The sequence below is a fragment of the Pseudopipra pipra genome, chromosome 3 (assembly GCF_036250125.1).
Source record: "Pseudopipra pipra isolate bDixPip1 chromosome 3, bDixPip1.hap1, whole genome shotgun sequence".
Lineage (NCBI taxonomy): Eukaryota > Metazoa > Chordata > Aves > Passeriformes > Pipridae > Pseudopipra > Pseudopipra pipra.
In genome coordinates, this window is record NC_087551.1 from 69,996,416 (window position 1) to 70,021,545 (window position 25,130).

Genomic DNA, 25,130 nt, shown 5'->3' on the forward strand with positions numbered 1-25,130 from the left:
CTTGGACTTTTCTGGATGTACAGTAATTTTGATGTTTGTTCTTCATAATGAGGGCAAAGACTGAGCAGCCCCATCTTACTGGGGACAATTATAAACTCTGAGCAAGACAGATGCCAAGACCATCTGCTTCAAGACAGCCAGCCTCCTTACCAGCAAGATGCACGGGATATGTGGGACATTTCCCCCTCTCATATGTGAAAAAAGTCCAAGAAAAAAACTGACTAAAGGCCAAAAGAACTATCAAGTTTCCCAGGTAGAACTCTAAGAACGATGGACATAGTTGCCTGATCTGTAAGACTTCCACCGTAAATGTAATCAGTATTAATAAAAGCAGCAACATATTGGCAAGTCATTTCTGAAAGTTACAGATGCGTGACCCAGGGGAACAAAACCATGATGCTGCGACAGCAGCCCTGCACTCCAGCTTGCCTATATTCCTTCCTAGCAGTGCAACACACTTGTCTGGAGCCCTCCCAAGATGCTCTTTTTGGCTTGAATCACTATATTGCATTCTTCATCTAATGTCAGAGGAGAATAAATTGGGGGAACTCGAAATGCATGCTTTCCTTTTCTCCCAACGCTGCCTTTTCCCTAGCTCTGTCTGCTCAAGGGCCAGGTTCAGCCTAGGGAGTCTCAGACTAGACTTGCTCTGACCAACACTTAAAGCAATTTCTGATGAAACATGAAGTGGGGAAGAGAAGGACATGATTTGAGCTGATTAGCCCAGAAAGAAATCTCTTCCCATATGGCTGCTGGAAAGTCAAGTCTAGACTTGCACCACACTGACACACACCATCTATCCCTGTGTACCGCAAACTAGCTGACAACGAGAGCTTTGCAGTTTGCAACTCTCAAGCTGACAAGAGGGAATTATCCTCATAAAAATTCCCCCTGCAGGCTTCAATGCAGATGTGAGAAATTCCACAAAAGATTAACAAAGTGACCAACTGTGAGGGACAAAGGATTTTATCTGAAAGTTTCTAGGGGAATTCTGATTCTGGCCTTGCTGCAAACATTTAATCCCAGTTCATCAACTCCAAGAGAATTGATTGAAACATTTCTTTTTTTCCCTCCAAAGACAACACCCAGTATATTACTACAAGTTCATACACTTATTTTTATACTTTGCATATACATATTTTTAAATATATATCTCATGTTCTGCTGGAAGGTGACACATGGAAAAACACAGCACCAGTGACAGAGCCAAGCACTTTGTGTATTATGATTTAAATATTTTTAAGGCATTTGGGAAAGGTGTTTCTGATGTGAAAGCTAATATGTGTTCCTGTGAAAAGTTTCTCTATTTGCTCTATTCCTCCTCTCACCCCTGTTTCCCTGTACATATAAACAGTTAATGGTCACGGCACACTGTATCTACCCAAACTACTTCATCCCCCTTTCTTGAAGCAGCACCTGGGGGACAGCATTCACCAGAGCTCTACTCCCAGCTCATGAATCAAACCTTCCCTATAAAAAGCACCCTGTTGGAAATTCACCCTCTGTGAGACAGCAGCAGCTCTTTCCCACCCACATCCTGAAGAACAGAGAAACGGGAACAGCCTCTTCTCTCCCTGCAAAGGAGATCACTCATCGGGACATGTTGCACCAGCTCTTTCCTCTCTCTCCAGGCTCTACCATTTCCTATCTCAGTACACAGGTGCAAGGCTGGGCAAGGCCCAGTTACCACCCATACATTGCTTGTGAAAACTGTGTGGAGTTTTTCAGGCACACTAGGCTACTGAGATGGGAAAGTAAACAGAAACATGTAAACTTGTTGCAGTTACACACCAGCACAAACTGACAGTGGAACGACTCTCGAGCTCAGCTTTAGAGTTGGTCTAAAAATGCCTAAGCTCCATGTTCACTCACAGGGGCCTACCTTGTGTAAGTACTCTATGAAAGACCAGAATTGTCTTGTAACCAGTCAAATAACCCAAAACCCACAAAAAACCCAATCCATTTCCTTCCGTCTAGACCATCTGGGATTCTTTGCTTCAGCTTCTATCCTGCTGTCAATTAAGACAATTACTCCTTTGCTGTTGTTGATAATGGATGAGCAGTGATTGGATTTACAGTAAACAATATAATATAATTCAAAATTGTAATTAAAAGACTGATCAATGGGATAAAATTTGCTACCTGTTTTTACTTCCATTATGAGCTCAAAAAGAGAGGAGACTAGGAACTGAAAATATTTTTTTCTCCTATTACCAACTCGCATTAGTTTTGAATGAACACTGCTAGAGAATGAGTTTATCTGGTACAACTGCAAATTAAAATACCAAATGGTAGGAAATATTTTATATGGACACTGCAAGATGGAAAAATTGCATAAAAATAAGCAGACTTTTTATAAAAAGATTTATTAAAAATAAGTTCTTTTAAGAGAAAAAGTGTGACATGTATATACATTAAATCGTCAAAACCTTCATGGGGCTTATAATACAAGCTATTCCAAACTGAACAAGAGACATTCACTCTTTTTTTTTTTTCTAATATGTCATGCTTACTGGAACAAAACAACATATGGGAAACAAAACCCAAACACATAGCACCCAACCATTACAAGCAAAATCTTGAAAGTGAAGACTACTGGCAAAGGTGAAAGTCAGTCATCATCATGATTCTACAGACAGAAACTAAGACTATGTATGAATGCAGTCTTCAGCTGATAGAGTTTACCTGACAAGTGATAGCTTCCAATTAGTTCTTCATTTCTACTCTGAATTAACAAATCTCAGTTAGTGGGTTTGTGCTTTATAAAGGCAGAAGTATTTTGGTGACAACAAAATGCCACCTAAAACCAGGTAAAGAAACACATCTTTTCCAGCTCTTGAAGTAGGTACCAAAGGTTTCTTTTTTTGGAAGAAAGTTAACAATTGCTGGTTTTCTCCTTTGACTCTCCACATCTCTTGACAGCCAGACCCACAAAAATAGTTTTTCTTAAAATTATTTTATTTTACAAAGTGTTTTTCACAAGCAGTGACAGGACAAACTAACGTGATTCTGCATGCTTCAGATGACCTCAGCTCCTCATACCCAGATGCCATATTTAGAACTACATCCTTCCAGTTGAGTCTTCTGAAGATTTCTTGGATTTTAGTGCATATATACAGCAAACTGAGAACTGCAGTATTACACACATCTACCCATCCTTACAGCAGAATTCATTCTAATCTCAGATGGGTGCAGGACTTGCATCTTTAGGTCTTTGTAGCCTCATCTTTAGTCCCATAGTTTAATAAGACCATCCCAGCCGCATGTGATGACTTTAGATGTTTCGTGTGGATGCCACACTGCACCAATACAGACTTTATCATGTGCTTTTAATCTGCTGTAGAGTTTTGTCGTCTTCCAGTCCCAGATGTTTAGTTTTCCATCTGCATCTCCAGATATCACATAGCTATATTAACAGAATTAAAAGTTGTATCATGTGCGAAGACAGCTTGTATTATAACACTATTACACTGAGCAACAGAAAGGAGCTTCCCCCAGTGAGCTTCCTGTCTGACAAACAAACCTACCAAAAAATTAGCATTCACGCTGCGCTCTAGAGCGCACAAGTCCTGCAGAAGGTGATTCATCAACTGTGAGGTAAATGTGCTAAGCAATGCGATTACACCATACACTGTGTTACTGGAACCAAAGAGAATACATCAGCAAAAGAGAAAGTGCCAGAGGTTCCTCTAAAATTTATACACACTTTTTCCACCAGTTTTGCTGAGGTTATTCTCCAGTTTTTATAGTAACTGATGTCTTACGTGCATATGGTAGTAAATGTATGGACATATTACTAAGTCAACAGGAAGAAAGAGATGGTTGTCTCAACAACTAATGAGGATACCTACACCAGACCTAGAAACTGGGAAAACAGGTACTCTAGACAATGTTGTGGGAACAGACCCTGTGCTGCAGACCACGTGCAAAAGGAGCCAGATGTGAGTCAGACATGGAAGCCTCCTGTGCTGTACCAGGATGAGGCAAAACGAGGGGAGTCTCCGGACGGTTTAACAGTCATCTTCGGGGAATGGGGGATCTGGACTACACAGACTGTTCTCTAAATGTTCTTCAGAGCAATCCCCAAGCATAACTTAGTCCCATCATATGCTAAGAGTAAACTTTCTGTTCTACCGCTTGGCTAGGGAACTCTGAGGCTGAGTTAATAGCATGGCTGTGCATACATGAATGTTGCAGAGGATTCAAAAAGAAATTTAGTGTCAGTACCTGCAAGTTTTAAGACAAAGTTCATTTCCAGGAAAACTTACCTCATATCAGGTGAAAAGTCCACTTGACAAGCGTAGCCAGCTACCATGTGACCTTTGAAAATTTTCTTTTTGTTTAATCTGAATCTGTTCTGAGCTCCAAAAATCAGAATTTGATTATCCATTGACTGGCAAGCCAACCATTTCCCTATAAATGCAATAAGAAAAGGTGGTATAAGGGTGCTGCATCTGAAGAAAGAGCTTTAACTAGAATGTTTTAAGAGATTTTTATAATTTTTCTTGCACAATCATCATGTAGCAGCTGATATTGCAACTGCCAAGAGTCAAAATCTTACATTTGACAAGATTTGGGATGCCTGTTCCTACAAAATGCACTCAGGACTCTAGCAAAGCTCTGGCTGTTACAACAATGTGCTGCACCAGTCCTGCTGACATACTCTTAAGCTTTTAAGCTACAGAGTAAGGTTGCTGGTGCATACACTCAGGTAGCTCAGATCAGGGGAAAAACCACCATCTAGCTGCAATTTATTTCATCACCTGTTTTGAGGGTACTCTAAGACAGTCATCTCTTATTTTCTTTATGGAAAAAACAAGTTTGAGGTAGACTCAGGAGTTTGAAAATACTTACATTTTTGCAACTATTTAGTATTCACTGCTTTAATAGAATGCAATTAATAAAGATATTTCAGTAAAAGTAAACACGGAGGCTTTTCTAATCTTAACTCTATCTCATTTTCCATCTTGGCAGTGCATTAACTCCTGCCTGAGAATCCAATGAAGATGATATGCCACAGAACACCCTAGAATAGAGACTTCTGTCCTTAACTCTGCATGTTGTCACTGCCCTTATGGTGTTTTACCCGAACAATGACAACATAAAATGTGCTGACTTGACTATACATCTGATCACTCTTCCTGCTACTAGTTTGGAATTTGAGGATTTTCTTCAGCCTCCCAAAGAAAAAAATGACATGTGTACCCCAAGCATATTATTTTCCTCTTCCACTTTTAAAAAGGTTTGTTTCCTGCATTGCTCAGAAGAAATTAGAGTAGAGCAAGTTGTGCAATTTCAAAAATGGGTTGAAAAAGGCCAGCTTAGGAAGCTAACATTTTCAAATGCAGCTACCTCTTTCTCCAGAATCTTCCTTTTAATATTAGGAACCCACTCTCTTTGTTAAGAATAAAACATTTACACTGCAAAGCAAATACAATTTGATGCTGATAGCTGGCTGAAAACGTCAGGTGTGCAACAAGCTGATCAACCACTACTCAGCATAATGGGACTGTTAACTGCAAATCTGGCAACACTTTAATAATGGTGACACTGAAGCTATTTAAATTTGGCCAAAACAAATAACAGAGATTTGTCCTGTTAGAAGGCTTTTCAGTGATTACTTGAGCCCCTAAACCTTTCTCCTCCCCCAATATGATTCTAGTTGAAGAACATAAACCAGTGAAACATTAACATAAAGAAACATTGAGATAATTTGGGATTTCTTTTATGCAAGAGTTATTTGGCCTATATTCAGAACAGAAAGGAACAGGATCACGTACAGCAGCAGTTTCTGCTTTAACAGTGGCACCACAAGGACTACTGAACTTGCTTAGTACTTTGCCACTATTGTCAGTTCCCACCATTCTTTCTCTTAATATTTCAAATACAGCAAAGAGCACATGATAGCTGTATGAAAGGAAAGAGTCCTTTTGCCCTGTCTGGATGAAGATCTAATTTTAAATGGATAGTTACCCTGATATAAACACTCATTTTGACATATGTGTTCTTCTTAAGACTTTTAAATCAAAACTAGATGCAGTCCAACCTTGGAATAACTGCACAGAGTGATTGGCAAGGGGGGTAGTGTAGGGTGACAGGGGGATGCAACACAATAACACTACAGAGATATAATCAGTAAGACATGCCTTAGTAAATTAGGCCTAAGAAGGCAGTAAAGTGTTAACCTACCATTTGGAGACAAAGTCACAGCTGGCATGGAATGCATGCTTGGTTCAGCAATGTACTTGAAGTCTACAGGAATGTCCCTGCAAAAGGAAGAAGTATGTGCTTTATGAAGACATGGAGAACATCCAAAGAGCTGCCTCAAGTCAGCTGATTTACTTAGTGACTGAACCCTAGAGAATATATCGCGGTATCCAAAGGAAGAATATGGAAAAGATCAAAAATACTATGGACATCCACCTAGAGAGCTCATGCCACACCATAACCTCCGATAACGTGAATTTAACCCCATCAAATGACCCAGAGTCTAATGCAGAATCATAATTCCAATTGTTAACACCGTGATCCTTTATTGCCTCCATTATAATTGCAGCTTGTACAGAATTCTTATATAAGTAGCAGGAATACTGCTATATGTATGCATATATCTTACTGGAATATTTTACTGACTTTTGTTTTAACTAGAATATTTCTGCCTTTTTTTCCCCCTCTTTTTTTCAAAGGAAAAGAAAACAGGAGTCTCTCTCATCTCTCTGACAATGCCCTTTTCCTCCTGATCTCCCCAAATGGGATGCCAACCAATTCCAAATGTTCACAGCTGAACTGAATGGTGAACTCCCTGGGCTCAATCGCATGTATGTTAAGAACAGACACTGTCCTGTACAAAGGCCTGGGGAAAAAACAAGTACAGTCTAATCCTTGCTCTGCAGAACTGTCATTTGGTTTTTACTATATAAATTGAATTACTAACGGTTTGTGCATATTCACAGTATTCCTCATATCCTACACTGGTGAAGAGAGAAGGCATGCACATGGCTTTCTCATTAAGCAAAAGAAACCTCCAGCAGAAAATAGATTCGATTAATGCATTCAGCAGAAAACACATGCAAAATGTTCTGTAGCAACATTAATTAATACAAAGGGGATGTTTATGACTTCATTGTCTAACTCACACAGCAGAAGGGAGCAGAGAGTGTGGGTGGCTGCCTCGTATGAGCTGCCTGAGCCTTGCTGAATGGCAACACGGTTGACACTAGCAAGGTAATTACAATCCTGTTTTATTGTGGAGTAAGTTCTTTCCCATCATCTTGCATTAAACATGAACGTGGGCAGCAGGGTGAGAAGCTGCTCTGCTGTCAAGAAGTGACACAAATGCTCCTGTGTGTTAAACGTTAAAATCATTTACCCCTCAGCATAAGAAGGGCAACCTCTCAGCATAAGAAGGGCAACTCACTTAATACACTCCATGGATAAAAGCACATGCTTTAGGCCAGGGATAACTGGCTTCCAAACAGGCAGACCTAAGACTACTGTTGGGCAGCAAACATGTAAAGAAGTAACAAAAAGTTCACATAATCTCTTGGGCTGACCAACACAACACCACAGGAAGTGCCACATGCCACATCCTACCCAAACGGTTTCAAACCCCAATTGCAACAGGACACAAGGTTATTGCTGCGGTTAAGGCCAGGTCCTGATCAGCTCCCACCATCCAAAACTCCTGCAGACCACCAATCATCTGAAGTCCTCAATGCCAGGTAAAACCAATCCCACTGGAAGCCCTAATAAGCAAAGTTTCATCACAGAAGATGCATCTCTAATGCTGAATTGTACTGCAGTCAGAAATTTAAATGCAGCACAGGTTGCTCTGCCTTTCTTCTCCACACCAGCTCTGCTTTATTCTGATACCTACCAGACACACTTAGGACAGCTGCAGGATATGCTGCATTAAACAGTTAGGCAGAATAAAGAGATACATTTACGTTTCACATTTACTTCCAAATTGCTAAATAAGTATTATCAGCCTGCTCTCTTAAAAAAACTGTTAAAAAAATTATCAAGACAAATGCTATCGTGGTTGTCCAACCTCAAATCTCATGTGATATACTGTTTGGTGAATTTTTAAAATTTAAATACTTTCAAGTCTTTTCCACACTTCATAGCATTTCAAAGGCTGATAAGTTTTAAATACCAAAAGTGGTATCTGCTAGCCAAGATGTAGAAGTGTTATATTCGGGGGTTCTGATACAACTTCTTCTTTAAGCAAGATAGAGAAAAATCTTTTTAATAAAAGAAGAAAGAAAAACAAACCAACTGAACTCCCCAGGTCTAACCCAATCCAGTTTTGGGACCTACACCTCATGAAGAGCTCTCTCAGGAGACTATAGTATCTTTACCAGGAATGATGGACAGAAGAGGTCTGCTGAGGGGCACAGCTTTATAGAGGTGACAAGCCTCCAAGCCTGTCAGCACAATAGCTGTTACCACTGTATAGTTCTTGCTTTGCTGGTTGACTTGGAGGTAAAAGAAAATAAAAGCCTCCAAAGTCAACTGCCAAAATCATTTCACTGTTTATCCAAGTAGGATCAGACACATATGAAGCAAAGACAAATAACACTGCATTTCTAGAAGAGAGAACACAGAATCCATATAGACATATCCACGTCAACTTTAATATCTAATCACACGAAATGCAAAACTAGAAAAATTTTCAAGTACTCCTATTAATATTCCTGAATAAACCATTTAATCTGCAAGAGTCTATGCTATACTTGCAGTCTGAACTTTAGGCAACCAACTAACTGCAATTCAGTGCACAGCACAGTGAAATCTATGCATGGGATGAACTCCTGGGAAAAGGAGATTTAAGTTCTCAGAAGTTCCTCACTGTGATGAAGTCAGACATACCATCCCATTACCAGCTCTGGCCAAGTCAAAGTGTTTATAAAACACACTACAAAATTTCTCTAGACAATTAAAACCAAGCAATTAGACCAGCTTTTAATTACTTGCTTTTAAGGCCATACTCAGGTCATAATTACTTCCACTTTGTTTCTGTAGGATACTGAAGAAATATTGTGCTGAAGAACATATGAAGAAAAGTGCCAATAAGTGCAGTAACCAAATCACCCAAAGTAGCAAATAATTTTCCTTATGAACTTAGGAAAAAAGGATTTGAGAAAGAATTTGCCATGGAAGTTTTCAAGCTCCAAAAGCTTTCTTAGTGAATGTATTAACTTAGTTTTAAGGCATTTAAAAAAATCTGGATCTTGAAATTATAGAAATATGCCTACAGACCGATTAACATAGAACACGGCAGGTTGTGAGGAAAGGTTTTCAAGTCATGCCCAGAAAGATGGCATTACATTTATTCTTTATAAAACAAAAATCCCCAACAACTGCAATACAGAATACTGCCTACAGTTGAGTTCCCTATTATTTCAACAAGGGAGCTCTTTCTTCAGTGTACAACAAGCTCAGTACATATTTTTTTCTTCAGAAGAACAAAACTTCTGCTACTGGAACAATTGGGTTGCAATGTTCCCATGCCAGAATCTTTTTGCCTTTCCTGCTCTTCCCCACAGTGACTAAATCCACCCACTTCACTATTTATTTCAGCCATCAACACAAAGCTCACAAAACAAGGGCAATCCAATCTTAAGGAAACAGCAGATTTGTGCAAGCGAGATCATCCTCCCACTCACCAGAGAGAAGACATTCCTTAGCAGACATGGTATTGTAAAGATTTTTCTTTAAGGAGCTCAGTAAATGCATGGGTCTGCTTATGAAGTACTGAACAGAGGCTCTCTCGGAGTGGCATATGGTGACAGCATTTTATGTCTAGCCTAAGCCTGAGTTCCCAGACTTTGGTCATTCCCACTGCTGCTACTGGCAATGATAGCAGGTGATCACAGACATGCTGAGGATTTAGCTGCCTGCTTGGGTAACATTCCAATACCACAGATTGGAGTCTCTTGTCTAAATTGAAAAAAAAAAAAAAAAAGCTGGGAAGGAACTGATTAGTCACAGAGCTGTTGAACTAGCGTTTGTATTATGCAACAGCTTTGCATGTGTGAACACCAAAAGGAAATGAATACCTAAAGATATGGGAGTGATTATTTCAAAATGAAATTTCAAATCCTAGAGAAATCTTAAACGTCCAAAATTGAAAATCCTAGTACCCAGAACCTTGTGGAAAACATTTCAGATAGGAGAGATCTGTTTTCTCCCCAGGTCAAATGTTAAAAACTGGAAGCCATTTAAAATATTTTTTTCTTGGACAGACTCTCACCTTTCTGTCATCTATTGTATTCATACTGTGAGTATCATTGATTGCCAAAAACACCCAAATTACCAGAAAACCAGAAATGAATCTACACTAAACTAGTTATTTCAAACATGGGCCAAATATATATAGTACTATGCACATCCAAGTTCAAAGCATTCAAAACCAACACACGCTAACTGTAACAAAGCAAACATTTCTTTAAAAGGTTAATTTAATGACTAATACACCCTTGGGGAAAGGAGAGAGAGCAGAGACCACTAATAGAGTGCAGCATGCCTCAGGCTGATACGGCTGTCTTATGTTTTCTTTGGGGAAGAGGAAATCTATGAAGTGTCTCAAGCATTAGCCATAACAGGGTTTTAAAGCTCTTCCTCAGTTAGCTAGAACTCAGTACACTCCAGCGGCCTATGTGCTATGTATACCTTTAAAAATAAACTCTATTCTCAGTTTGCTCATAATATACTTGAAGTTAAAATTGAAAATTTTAAACTTACCATTCCCAGACTCTTAAACTCTTGTCATCAGATGTACTCACAAACCTTCTATTTTCATCCACAAACACAATGGTGTTGACAGCTCCCAAATGCCTATCGTATTCTTGCACAATCTCACCACTTCGAATATCCCACTGCAAGTAAAAGAGTCAGAATAAGAATTTGTTTTTTTTACTAAATACCAGAACTTTTAAAGAAAAAAATACTCAGTAATAAATACCTGCACAATTTTCTTATCTGACATTCCTGCAACAAAGAGATTTTGTTTATCTTCATCAGGATTAAACTTGACACAGTAAGGAACCTTCCTGTTTGTGAATCTTGAAATACATTGCCCTGCAACAGAAAGCCATTCATAGTGCATCAGGTTGGAAGTTCTATGGGCTGATTGGTTGTTTGTAAATATTGATAAAAAATACTTTACTAACAGTAGAAAATACTTGGTTTAAAGTCCTTGAGAAGATCAGAGGGTAGAATTTGCTCTGCTCTTTGATTAGACCTTCTTTCCCATTTGTACGCATACGCTGGCATAAACATGTGGACATACAAACTGTTCTGTAAGTTTACTACAGCTTTTGAAACAATATGACTGCTCAGTAACCCGGATGTCACCAGGACATATCAAGAAGATAAAGACTGGTCAGGATATCACATGCTGACCACTGTCTTTGCAAAGCATCACCTTCTTAGGATCAGATGTCTTCTGAACAAGAGATGCAAACTCAGGCAAGAATTCCTCAAGCCTAAGCTTAGAAAAAGCTGCAAAATAAAGTCCTGACCTCCCCTCATAGCTTCAGCCAAAAATAACCTGATTACACGTTATCCGTAACTTACAGGAGCTCATTTTAATCCAAAAGCTCTATCTAAATAACTGAGTTCAGACTCAAGACTGAAGAATCTGACTTACACCTTTTTGGCTATCATCTGTATAAGGCTAGTGGCACTGCTAACCCAGAAAGCTAATGTCTTTTTCACACATGGGAACTTCCTGTCTTAGGAAGAGACTTCAGTTTAAAATAGTATTGACAAAATCTATCCTGTATTTTTTTAACTTCATAGAATCATAGAGTAGTTTGGGTTGGAGGGGACCTTAAAGATTATCTGGTTCCAACCCTGCTGCTATGGGCAGGGACACTTTAATTTAGGAAACTTAAGAAACTATTTGTAGCAGAATGTTACAGCGCATCTGGAAGGCAGTTGTGTGAAAGCATCACACCTACCCTCCAACTTTCTATACCAGCAGCCCAGTTTCCTAGTCTTATTCTTCCTATTCCTATTCTTATTCAGGAAGTGGAAGATAAAGTGAGATAATTCTTCTAAATTAAGCATATTTAGGTCTAAAGAGTAATTTTATCCCTGTAGATGTAAACATGTAATTAAATGATCTATCAAAATGTCTTTTTTTCTGAAAATTGTTCTAGCATTACAAATAACTATCAAACTTCTCAAATGAAAATGTGTATAAAACACAGGTATATGAGTCGTGTCAACTGCACCATTACAGACCACAACAAAACATGAAGGGGAAACAAGACTATTCACCCTGTCATGAAAGGCTGAACACTGAGCTACAAGACAGTATTAAGGATATTTGGAAACAACCTGAATGATAATATATCTTTATATTCACTGTTAATTAACCATCGTGCCAAATAACAATGTTTACAAATACAAGCCTACCTGTTTCAGTGTCCCAGAGTTTAAGATAGCGGTCATATGCAGCACTAAGAAACTGAGTGCCTGCATTGTTAAAACAGATGTCTCGAACAGCTTTACTGTGTCCTACAAAATAGAAAAAAATGTGATGATAAACTTTCATCCATTCATGCTTAGAACTAATTTATTGGAAGGGGGGGATTTAAACAAAAACTCTAGTTAAATGCTCCAGTATAACAATGCAAAGAAAACAAGAAAATCATTTATTGAAGTTCTTCATGACAACTAGTAAAGAATTCATGTGAAAAAAACCCCAAAAACTCCTAAAGAACAATGTGAATAAAACCCCAAAACCTCTCACACCTCTAAAGCACTGGAGAAATGAAGACATTGCACAGAACCAACCACTGTGTGTCATAAATTGATACATAAGCAGAATTTCAGGAGAAATTTAAAACACTCTAACGAATGTCAACATTTAATGAAAAATAGGAGAGACAAACCCTACAGGAGACACATTTAAAGGAGAAACATTTGTAATTAGAAAACAGGTTAAAAATATGGGACATATTAGATCAGAAAATTAAAAATGCTTTCATCTGGTGGAAACCTTGCCACTCCTCAGGCTCAATACCTTCATCTGACCACTACATCAGACTTGTAAATCTCTTTAATTAAAATACTGGCACAGTAACTTAAATATAGCAAAATAACAGGCGAATCTGGTTGATAATAACGACCTTTAGAGAAAAAGAATTTGACTGTTCAGTAAGAGCAGTCTATTGAGAGAGAATCTTTTTTGAGCCATCATCTTTGCCACATTCCTGTCATCAGAAATATTAGGGGAGAAAAGACTTCTTTATTGTTACTCAACATATATTCACTCAATGTTCTAGAAATGTTCCCATTTCAAAAAGAGAAGCAGCTGCTTTTGTTCTGCCTTCAAGGCTGCTAAGAAGTTTGTATTTCTCTCTCTCTCTCTCTCAACTATCTGCTTCAAAAAGCACCTGTTACATGAACAAAGACAGCACTTGAACCTAAAAAAAAATTTCCCATGCTTTTGCACTAGAAACTCAGCACAGAGGAAACGACCTATTTAAGGTGGGATCATCAGAGCATGAGATGCCCTCACAGTATAAATACAGAAAGCTGCTGTTTCCAACATGAAGATGGGGCAATTTAATTTCACGATTTTGCCTTTGGAAAGGATCTTGCAAAAACTACTGATGACTGTCATACACTAATGTTTTGTTTTAAAGGTTGTAAGATGTTACACATCAACATCAGACTGCTTGGAATAATGACAAGATTTTGTTAAAAACTTGCATCTTTTTCAATTCTTACTGCCAAGATCATTCCAAATACCATTTGCCTTGGATGTGTACGAGTCCTCTCTATGATAAATGATTAAGCTAACCTAAATCATATTCTTCCATGAAGTTGTTTTAAATATAAATCAGTTTAAAAGAAAAACTATTACCAATAAACGTTCGTAGACATCTTCGATCACCATATACTTCCCATAGCTTGGAAAAAGAGATGGAGAGAAAATATGTCAATTGTTAAACAATAATGATGCTGAAATTAAGTGCAAACATATATGGCAACATCTTTTAAGAAATTAATCACAAATATATGACATCTATTGATTAGTCACAACTATCTATCCAGAAATTCACAAGAATGCTCCCACCTTCCTATTAGCAGACCCCCCTTAAAATAACTAAAAATCCCATACAATATTCCAACTTTAAAGACTTAAGGTTTTGCTACTGAAAAAGCCCAACAACATCAGCCTTCTAATATGGTAGATGCTGGACTAAAGTGAGATTAGTTCAAAAGCACAAATGCTTCAGTAAAACACTTCAGCAGAAACCTAATGTTAGTTATAAAACTAGGCTTCACAGAAAATGAATTAATATAACAACAAAGGCAATAGCCTGAGGTACTCGTGACCTTCTAAATGCTATTACTAAACAATTAACACTGTTCTAACAGCCACAGCCTTATGTATTATTTCTGGTTTTGTTCCAATGAAATTGTAATTTAAAAATCAAGTGAGAAAAATAAAAGTAACAAAGACAAAAGGTATTTGTTAGAAATACCAAATGTTTTTGTATCCTAAAATGCACTGTCTGTATTCAGAAAAATAACTCACCTTAATTTTGCAATCCATAGAGCAAGACAACAGTATATGCCCAGACAGAGGAAACAATCTAACTGCACTGACACCCTGTAAATAAGAACATAATTAAACAGATACTTCCTCAGTTCATTTGCTCTCTTTTCCAAGCAAAAAGCTAAAGCTTATCTTCATAAAATATACAGATACTGTATCCTGAAAAGAAAACCTATCCACATTCCATTTTAGAACAGTGATGCATTTTGAACAATTGTTATTTGCAACAAATTGATTCACTTTAACAGCTGTACATGTAGCCTCCTTCAATATTCACACCTTTACTGCGGTAAACACAGGAAATAAATACAAACTTAGGGTTCGGGTGGCTGTTTCTGGGTAACAAGTCTTTATAAGTGGGGCAGGTGAGGAACTTTTCCACAAAAAAAGTTTTTTGGCCAGCTCAATTTCTTACATATACTATCAGTGACTTCTACCTATTGAACTCAGATTCCCTGAGCACAGCATCTTCCCATCTGCCTGTATTTCAGATACTCCTTTCAGAGGAAGTCTAAGGAACCCCCAGGTACTCATGGCTTGATGCCCCTCCTTTTCATTTCCTATCAATTACTTTATTCATATGCCATCCAGTTCCACCCTCCCACCCCTGACTGGAGTTGGGTACTTTATCCTCCTATTACTGTCTACTTATATCCTCCAGGTTTTCTAAAATTGTCCACCTATCTTTCTTTTGCTTCTCTCATCGATTTCATTATTCATCTTGTTTGAAGGAAAAAGCTATTTTGTGCATCAGTCTGTTGTAAAAGGATAATAGGCAGAGGAGTGACTAGAGCTTTGGGGAGGAGATGTTATTCTGGAAAGCCCTGATAGTTGCAGCTCTAAACTCATTGATGCCACAATAAGTAAAGCAGATCTCAGATCTGTGACAACTAAAAAAGGGTAAAAGCTAAAAACATTTCCTGTGTCCTCCTTTCTTCTGGCTTTCAAGTATTACGGTGCTCTCTGTTGCAGTGCAGCATATTCCCCTCAAGCAATACTGAAAATTAGTGACAAAAGAAGCAGCAAATTGAGTATAAGGTTTACAAACCTGATCAGTGAAACACTCTTTTAATACCAAAAGTATGTATACAGTTACAATCTCTTGCACAAGAAGAAACTGTGGATATTAAGTAGTATCAAAGAAAACTCTTAACAAGACACACGTCTCAAAGGTAATAGCTGATGCATCATAATAAAAAAACCCATGTAATTTTTTTTAAGTTGGATACGAAATAGCCCTTAAGTACTTTTACTATTAAAAAACCATAAACCCCCCAAATTCTCATGAATCTCTAGATTTAGCTTTATTGTTATTCACATGGTAGTTCAGGAAATAACTCCAACTCCCACAGAACTCACTGGATAATACTCTTCCCCTTAAGGGAAAACCACTATGTTGACAGAAAAGCATATGCAGCTAGACAACTGCACTTGAGCAGCCAAACACCTTGTGTGAGCATGTAATGCATATGTAATGCAATTACATGCATAATGTGGTAAAGATGAAACAACTCTTTCCTTCTACTGAAGCTTCAGTTTTATAGAAATTACTAGCTGCAGACACAAAATTAAGTGGGTTTTTATGATGTATGCTCACAGACATTCCTACCTTTGTATGTCCCGACCACACATGGATTTGTTTCTTTGGAAGATAGCACTTCTCAGGTGGCACTGTAGAACGAAGATTAACTCCAACATCTTGCGGGACATGAAGATAAGATCTCCCCTGATAGTCATACATTTCCTTAACTGAAAAGACAAACACAGAATTCTGAGAATCCAAGAACCTATATTTTAAGAGGTTATAATCTTTGGAAGGCTGAACAACACACACAATTAAACTTTTTCTCAACACAGCTGCTCTGCTGTGAAGTGGAGAGAGAGGTGAGAGGCAGGGGTAAGAAAAACCCACTTCAGAGGATACAGACATGGAATCTTATTTGACATCAGTTAAGATCAAATTAAGACACTTCAGCAAAGTCTGCTTGGAATCTGATAATCTGAACATTAAGACAATCTCTCGTACACATCTTACTCATCATTAAATGGCATGAGAGTTCCCCCGACCAACAAGGGTTTGCTTACACTAACTCTACATAGATTAGAATGTGGAACTCTAACCCTGGCATTTGTTTGCAACTCTCATACTGGCCAGCTCTGTGCTGTGTCAGTCATGACAACAGAATTGCAAATCAAGGAAAAAAAGATTCATTTGGCCAGCATGAACCAATATTGGTCAGCAATAGCCAACAACTGCTCTTGAACTAGATTTAAGAAGTGATTGGACAGTCAGACATACAGGGATGGACTGCGCATGGAAATGGTTATTTCCAAGTAGACATGCTGCATAGCCATGACATTAAGCTGTGCACTGATTAAATTAATTTCTCAGTTTGGAATGTTGCTATGGCAGTTTCGGTTGTACAAGTGACCTCCTGCACAGTGTCCACGTTTACATTGTGTCGTGTTTACATTTACATTAGATGTCTATGAAATGGCATACTTCTGGAACGTTTGTGTGTGAGAAAATTAAAGTTTATATTGCAAGGTCTTTCACTGTGAAACTTCAGGTACGGAGCGTGAGAAGTTGGATACAAGACAATTACTCTACACGAAGCTCAATGGCTAAAATTTCATGTTTGTTATGCGCAACACTGTTCAGTAAATATTCTCACAATCTGCTACGATCTACTATGATCTATATAAACAGAATGAGTACTGATGTCAGCAATGCTGATCTCACAGCCACCACTTCTTCTTTAACGCTCGTAAGAAGGGATGCTCACAGCTTGTGCGTGTGAGCCTGGCTGTAGGAATGGGTAAGCAAAGAGAGACTGTTTACCTAACTATCTGCACCAAGCAATATGAGGCAGGGCTGTTTTGTATGGAGTTGAAGTAACAGTTTCAAAAAATTACTTTATTTTACTTATTTACCAAACCATTTTCTTTGAAGGTACCACATACTATAGGCTTCCATAGAGTAATTAATTGACAGCAAGTACACTTACATTAACAACTGAGGAAGTATAAAGTCCAAGTGATTTTCTAAGTTGTGTATAAGCCATAACTCAAAGCACTATATGCTAATGAGAATACTGACACATAAAACTACAGTAATTTTGAAGCTGAAACTAAGCCAAACTCATAACTTCAACATGTTTGCTCTGTAAAATAGGAAAGGGATATATGCATCTAGTAACATTAAAAATAAATAAATAAAGCCAGAACCCTGAAAAACAACATATCCATGCTGCTCTTCACAGTATGAAGTGGAATTAGTCCAAGTTTATTTCTTTTCCTGTCCTTTATGCTTATGCCCGTGAGTGCTATTATCTCCAATACGGAAACATCAAGGTGCCTCAGCAAAACTGAGGCTGTCTGCCATCCTTACTAATTAACACAGCAGGCAAGAAAACACAGCGAGCTAGAAAATGAGAACAGGCAGGAAGATGCCATTACCATGTAATATAGTCTTCTCCTCTCCAGGTTTATCATCTTCTAGTTTTCCTCTCTTCTGCCTCTTAGCTGTTATTTCATCCAACTCCTTCTGCTCTTCCTGGAAAAAATAAAACATGATCTTTTTAAAAGACAGCATTCAGAATCACATAGCAAAATCTAGAACTGTAGTGCTGTTTACTCACTGCTAGGAACACATTTATTTGCTAAATGAGATTAGAAATATTTCTAAGCATCAAGAAAGAGAATACCTTTATCAAAACAATAGCTTAAAAAGCTATGTACACTGAAAAGAATCATCATCTTTTTATTCACAGACTACAGCTAAATACTGACTGAACAAGAACTATGTCTGTTGGTTGGAGGGTTCAGGGGAGGGTGTATTATTGGGGCTTTTTGTTTGGCTGGTTTTTTCTTTTTTAAAAAAGTTTTACTTTTTTTTTCAAGCTGCTTCTGTCTATAAACACCTTTTAATCAGACTCTACATACTACACACAGATACAACAAATATTATTTCCAATCAGTCTTGCAAATAATAGAATGAAGAATATTTGGAATACCTTATTTAGACATATCACCTTAAATGTTCCTATCACCTGAAAGCATAGCATGGATTTTCTGCTTGGACAAACTACTAGTGCAGATGGATCTCTGTTAAAACCACTGCAATTTCGTACTAAAAATTTGTGCCTATTGTGTTAAAGCAGTACTTACTTCTGATGGTTTGGCTACTTCTTTTTCATCAACATACTTTGCCCATGGTCCCAGAAAACCATCAATATTAGAGGCATCATTCTCCTTGAATTTCTTTCTTTTCTCAATTTTCCTCTGTCCTGTTTCGAACACTGTTAAACCTGAAGAAGGAAACAATACACTGCCTAACTGCTAACACAAAATACAACATCACAGGTCACACTACAGTAATTTTAATAGAAAAAGCCACCACCATCTCTCCTTTCAATACAAACAGCAAAACGGAAAAACCATTTGAGCAAAAGGGGCCAAATCATTGCCCACCTTTCCAGCTATGGACACCACTAACTATGCACAGTAACAGAGGAACCACTTTAACTGCGTGTCATTGTTTGTTAGCGTATTTAACCATGCATGTACCCATTAATTTTTAACAATAAGTCTGCAGACTGTAAGAATACATCCGTTCTCCTACTTTCATTAGTGCAGTTTTTGACAGTAGAGTCCACAAGTGGTTCCTAATCACCCTCAATCCTCACACTTTCAAAAAACCCCTACCCCAAAATGAAAATAAGACAAGTCTCCCCAAACCTCAACCAAAACTGTGCATTTTGATTTAGTAAAAATTCATAGAATCATAGAATGGTTTGGGTTGGAAGTGACCTTTAAAAGTCACCTAATTCAACCACCTTACAGTGAGCAGGGACATCTTCAATTAAATCAGGTTGCTCACAGCCCCATCCAACCTGGCCTTGAATGTTTCCACAGATGGGGTATCCACCACCTCTCTGGGCAAACTGTTTCCCCACTTTCATTGCAAAAAAATTTCTTCCTTATAACTAGTCTGAATCTACCCTCTTTTAGCTTAAGATCATTACCCTTGTCCTGTTGCTGCAGGCCCTTTTAAAAAGTATGTCGCTATTGACAGTCACCTGACTCCAAACATTTTCCTGTTCTTTCATATAAACGTCAGCTTTTCACAAATGTTGTGCTCTCAGAATTTCATTTGTCAAAGCCATCAAACAATTTAGATATGGCAGAAAAAGTAAACTTTAAGTCATTAATATCTTTTAAGTTTTTCAAAAGGTTGTATATACAACTATGTGCAATTTTCAAACGATGTCTTTCTAGAGCAGCAGTAATATTCATTTAGTGCAAAAGAGACAAAAAGTGCTTGAGATAAACAAGGGGAAAATAGGCAATGTAAAAACTGAAGCAGTGATCATATGAAGGAATCGTACATTAATCAAGAGTTTTCTTAAAATGAATTACTAAACTCCATTATGAAAAGGTTAATTTTTACTTTTTTTATATGATTTAATCTTAGTAGTTTCTTTCTTTGGAAGGAGAGAGTGAAATAACCTTGGATATATTCCAAGGAAAAGGACATAGAAATAAAGAACCTTTGTATATATTATATGTGAATAGGATGTTTGAAAAAGATATGCAAGGGAAAGCATAACCATGAAGTTTACACAGCTACAGTCTTCCAAGTCAAACAAGTCACTTAAAATGTTAAAATACCTTGTATCAAAGTATTAATTACAAACCCCAGGCTTCTGGTATCAATCTTCCCAGTGGCATGCCATGCCTTTACTCTTTGGCAACCTTCCAATGGCTTTTCTTTTCCAAATAACCCAAAGAGCTTAACTCCACTAAGCAGAGATAATATGCAGCTCCCAACAGGAGTGCTAAAGGTTGCAGACAGAGTGATCACTTTGCTCCCGAGTAGCACAGTTATGGTGATTAGCCCAACATACAGGTATCCTAATGCAAGACACATGACACCTTAGCCAGGACAGAATTTAAGAGGACCAAAAGGCTGATTCAAATATACAGATAAATTCTATTTGTGCAACTACACATTGCAAATCCTATTTGAAATTTGTCAAGACAGGCTGAAATGTTTGCTACTTCAAGAAAACAAAACACTCCAGTATCTCTCTATCCTCTTTCCATTGCAACACATCTTTTTTTATTGTATCTTTGGACATGGGTACGTCTCCCATAACTCTTTCCTTTGCTAATACCTATTCCATTTCTTAGTAAAGAAGAAATGAAAACAGTGATCAGCAACAAGTCATTTATACGAGATTCTGGATTAATTACCTTGATTTTTCTCAGCTTCTTCTACAGAACCAATATACTTGGTAGCAACTTCAGGGTTATCTATGGAAGGATCTAATGCATAACCTAGAACAAGAGGGAAAAAAAATACTGTTATTTCAAGCTTTTCAGTTTAGTATGACTTTCATTACTCTGCCTCCCTGCAAATTTTTCCCCGTCGACTCTGAATGAGCTTGGTATGAGGAAGAATTGATACTTTGGAATCCCATTCATTTTTCACTGGGCCTGAGTATAAAGATTACTATGAAGTAGTACCTTGAAGCCCTTGAGTACATATTGCTATCAGAAAGCTTATATTTGCACAATATTGAGAAACAAATAAATATAATAGACAATGGTTAAAATGAGATACGAAGTGAGGGTAGTCACAAGAAGCAAAGTCACGGAATCCTTCTGGTGGGAAGGGACCTCAGGAGGCCCCTGCAGGGCCCAACACCCTGCTCCAAGCAAGGTCATCACTGAATTCAGACCAGTTTGCTGTGCAAACATTAGACTTTGAAGTGCCATAGCAACCTCTTCTTGTTGTAACATGGCATAAGGAAAAGATAGCTCAAAATCTTGTGTTAGTGACATAAGATGTTAAACAGATTCTGCTTTAGTTCAGGGCACTGTTCCTTGGTTTGCAAAGCCAGTGAGTCACATGGAAACCAGCCTGTGGCTGCTGCACGCAGACAACCCTCCAGCTTCAGCAGCAGCCTCTGGCCCTGCTCACCACCTCTGCAGGGTCAAATGGAGTGCTACTCATCCCTGGCAGTCCTGGCGATGGCAGCAGCTGGAAGGAAGAGGACAGAGATGGGGAAAACATAAAAGCAAATGAAGTTTTCCAGGGCTTTGTGCGTATTCTGTCTCCACCAGCAAAAATTTAGTCCTCCTCCTGCCAGCGTTGTGAAAGCTTGTTCCTTCAACTTGAAAGCAGTTGCTTTACCTAATGTGGATGGTACTAGAAGCAGTAGTAATGCCCTTTAATTTTTAAAAGAATTAAGTATTCACATCTCCATTTCCTGATTACAGCTATTGAGTCTCAATAAAAAAAAAAAAAAACCAAAACCAACAAAAAACCCCCAAAAAACTCCAACCAAAACAAAATCTGCTGCATTTACACTTATAAATAATTTATAAAATGTACCAGCATTTCATATATATTCAGGATATTTACAATTTTTGAAACTGAGGTTGTCATTTTAATACGCATCTTACATTTTTTCTCCATTTCTCCTGAGGTGGATAGCATGATCTTACAAGAATAAGATAGACAAATAAATTCATCTGGTTTCCAAGGAACAGGTGCATTGAACAGTTACTGACCACTGTGGCTTTTTTTTTTTGGGAAAGACTGCACCCTGGTGGACGTAACACTAATTTTTATTAAATATTAAAGTGACAAAATGTCCCTTGAGGACCCAGTGAGAATTTCTCTGTATCAGGGAGGGGAAAAAAAAGCAATAAAGATATTAAACCACTGGCAAACACAAAACCAATGAAATCCAACAGCATACAATCCAATTCCTGTATTTTTCTTGATTCACAGAGAGAATCAAGAACAGTGGAAGATTAGCCAGTCCACCCCAGAGACCAACGGCCCACAAAACCACTTGGGTGCATACAAAGTGACAACCTATCAATACCATCCCAATAGCCAAAGGAGATTGTCTCCCCAAACATTTCTCAGAAAGACTACTGTCCCAGAAGATGGCCCAGTTAATTTCTTTTTTAGATGCTGGGAAAAAAAACATATTATGGAAATTAGTAGAAGAGCCATTCCAAGAACACAGCAGGTATTCCCATCCAAATGGAGCAATCTACCTGTTGACCAGCTCTTGAGTTTCAAACCTGGTAAGAGCCAGCCACAGAACACTATATGCCCAGATGTTCAATGAATATGATATAGGGAGAGAAATATATACCTATGCCCTCTTAGGAAGTATACATTCTCTCTTTGTTCTAGACTCTTATTAGGATGTATTTCTACGGGTAACCAAACTGAGCAGACACTAAAATTAGACTTTCACTAAGCCACTATTCCAATGAGTTCTCTTCCAAGCTATAAGGTTTCTATTAACGGTGGAGAGATATTACTTTGGATTTATGTCAAAATCAATACAGTGGTTTACTTGTCCTCCAACTGTATTGACACTGTCTCCGGGACTCTATTTGCTTGGTACTTGTAAAAGAGGGACAGTATTCCAATGAATAGGGCCCCTGGGCCAAGCACAGCTTCCCGTGGAAGCGGAGACTCCTTATAGCTGAGTTGAATTTGGTCCAGCATCATTCTCATAGAAAAGCTCTGAACAATTTCTACTTTCTAGTGAATGTGTGAAAGAGAATCTTTTCTTTCTGGCTGGGACTCCTGAACGCAGCTGCAAAAGACAGCTTGCTTTTATCCTACTCAGCTGGTATCCCACATAATGTGCCCTGACTTCTATGTCTCCTTCAGTTTTATTTAGGAGGCAGCTATTTCATGCAACATTTTAGCAATGAAAGGTAAAATTCCACCTACATCCATAATTTCAATGCACCTGAAATGGTTGGTTAAATAATCAGACTTTGATGTGCATTCCAGAAAGACAGCTAATTAAAGCATGTTTACACTGTACTGTGCAATGCAGCATACAGAGACCCAAGGTAGCTCAGGTGTGTGGAAAAATACAGCTGGACTAACCCACTCTGACTGCACTGGCACCTCTGCAGAATCAAAGTAATCAGAGAATAACGTGCCTATAATTGTAAGAGGTAATAGTGACTGTAGGTGTTGCATGCAACATGAGTAGCTGGGGAAAAAAAAAATAAAAAAAAAAATCACAGTGTTATTTCCAAGTCAGTTATCTTAAGCTCTTAAAATATCAGTGTTAGTGATGAAGTAATCCTGCTATAACCAAGTTACTGAGTACTCATAAAGAGCTTGGAGATTCACGGACAAAGGTTGTTTCTTATTAAAAAGGACATTAATGTCTTGTGAAAAAGAGATTTTAAAATACTAAATGCTGCATGAATGAAGCAGTCCACTTCTAGGATGATCACTGATGCTGAAATAGCTGTGAAATGACTTTTCTAACATATTCATGAACAGTTGGTGTCCTGCATGTAAAAAATAATCTCTATTTCTGCTTCTGAAGATGTATATATGCTAATATAATTAAGGAGAGTATACTGACTTTTTTAAACTACGCTCAGAAGAGAATTTTGAAGAAAAGAGACTGCTTCTGCTGAGAGTACAGATACAGAAGAATAAACAAGTGCTTGTATTTTAGGACTCCCTAGTCTTTTCTGCCATGCTCCAAGGACTACATCATTGGGAAAATAATGCTAGTTAAGCTTTTGGCATTTAACATTATAATGGCTTGTGAAGAGGAATTTGTTTTTAGAGAAAGATAGCCTTCTCTTAATGGCAGAAATTAAACTAAGTTACATCAATGGAATCAAAATGGGGTAGATTACCTATGACTGCAGACGCAAAACTAGTTACTAATTTAAAAAAGTCAGGACTCCCTCAGACCAATTATTAATGGCTTTCCATTAAAATGGGAGAGGATCTTATACGGAATCTTATACAGGATATAATATGGCCCACCTGGACTATTTTTCTCAATATTTCTATGGATTATGCCATTGGCATACTCCCTTGAGGTAGCTGTAGAAAGCAATGAGGTCTTCCCCGCAGCCCAGGTCTCCTTTTCTCCAGGCTACACAATCCCAGCTCCCTCAGTCACTGTAGATCTTAACCATAATGTGGAAAACATCTTCAGTGCCTGTGTCAATTTTACTTCCTCAAACTCCTGGAATGAAGGGAACCTTACTGACATGGGTAGGTCTCATCTACACTAAAAAGCTATTGGTACTGAGAGTTCAGAGAGTGTTTTTTGATAAAATATTTGAGGATAGCAAATACTTCAAGAAAAATAAGCAATTTGCAATGATACACAATCTTTAGAAAACAATATCATCAAGGAAAAGGTAGCACACAAATCTGAAACCACAGATAATAGGGATAGTAATAAGCACAGAATCCTATTTAAACTGAGGGCAGGGAAATGGAAAACCCAAGCATGCATGCAAAATGGCAGAAGCTAAAAACAATACATAGTAAAATTGGAAAATCTTCTTTTAAAATAATAAACTAACATAATTGGTAGGACAGTACCGACATAATTGGATAGAATATATGCTTTACCAGGTGGAAGGAATACAGAAATAAGACGGTCACACCAGAGGGGAAAAACATACTATATACCACAGAAGGCTTAAAGACAAATCAGATTAACAAGTTAATAGTGTT

The 25,130-nt window shown here is 38.0% G+C and overlaps 1 protein-coding gene across 1 annotated transcript in view; it reads right to left on the bottom strand.

The window, feature by feature from the left end:
• Positions 1-2,350: 2,350 nt before the first annotated feature.
• CDC40 (cell division cycle 40) overlaps positions 2,351-25,130 on the bottom strand; it is a 39,129-nt gene continuing 16,349 nt past the window's right edge. Inside the window, exons 4-15 of the mRNA XM_064649786.1 lie at positions 20,840-20,923; positions 18,752-18,891; positions 18,041-18,137; positions 16,191-16,330; positions 14,561-14,635; positions 13,883-13,928; positions 12,427-12,528; positions 10,967-11,082; positions 10,747-10,880; positions 6,190-6,266; positions 4,269-4,413; positions 2,351-3,406 (exon numbers count right to left, since the gene is read on the bottom strand). Of these exons, the coding sequence (XP_064505856.1) occupies positions 3,229-3,406; positions 4,269-4,413; positions 6,190-6,266; positions 10,747-10,880; positions 10,967-11,082; positions 12,427-12,528; positions 13,883-13,928; positions 14,561-14,635; positions 16,191-16,330; positions 18,041-18,137; positions 18,752-18,891; positions 20,840-20,923 (1,334 nt within the window). The 3' untranslated portion in view covers positions 2,351-3,228. The remainder of the gene's footprint in view (positions 3,407-4,268; positions 4,414-6,189; positions 6,267-10,746; positions 10,881-10,966; positions 11,083-12,426; positions 12,529-13,882; positions 13,929-14,560; positions 14,636-16,190; positions 16,331-18,040; positions 18,138-18,751; positions 18,892-20,839; positions 20,924-25,130) is intronic.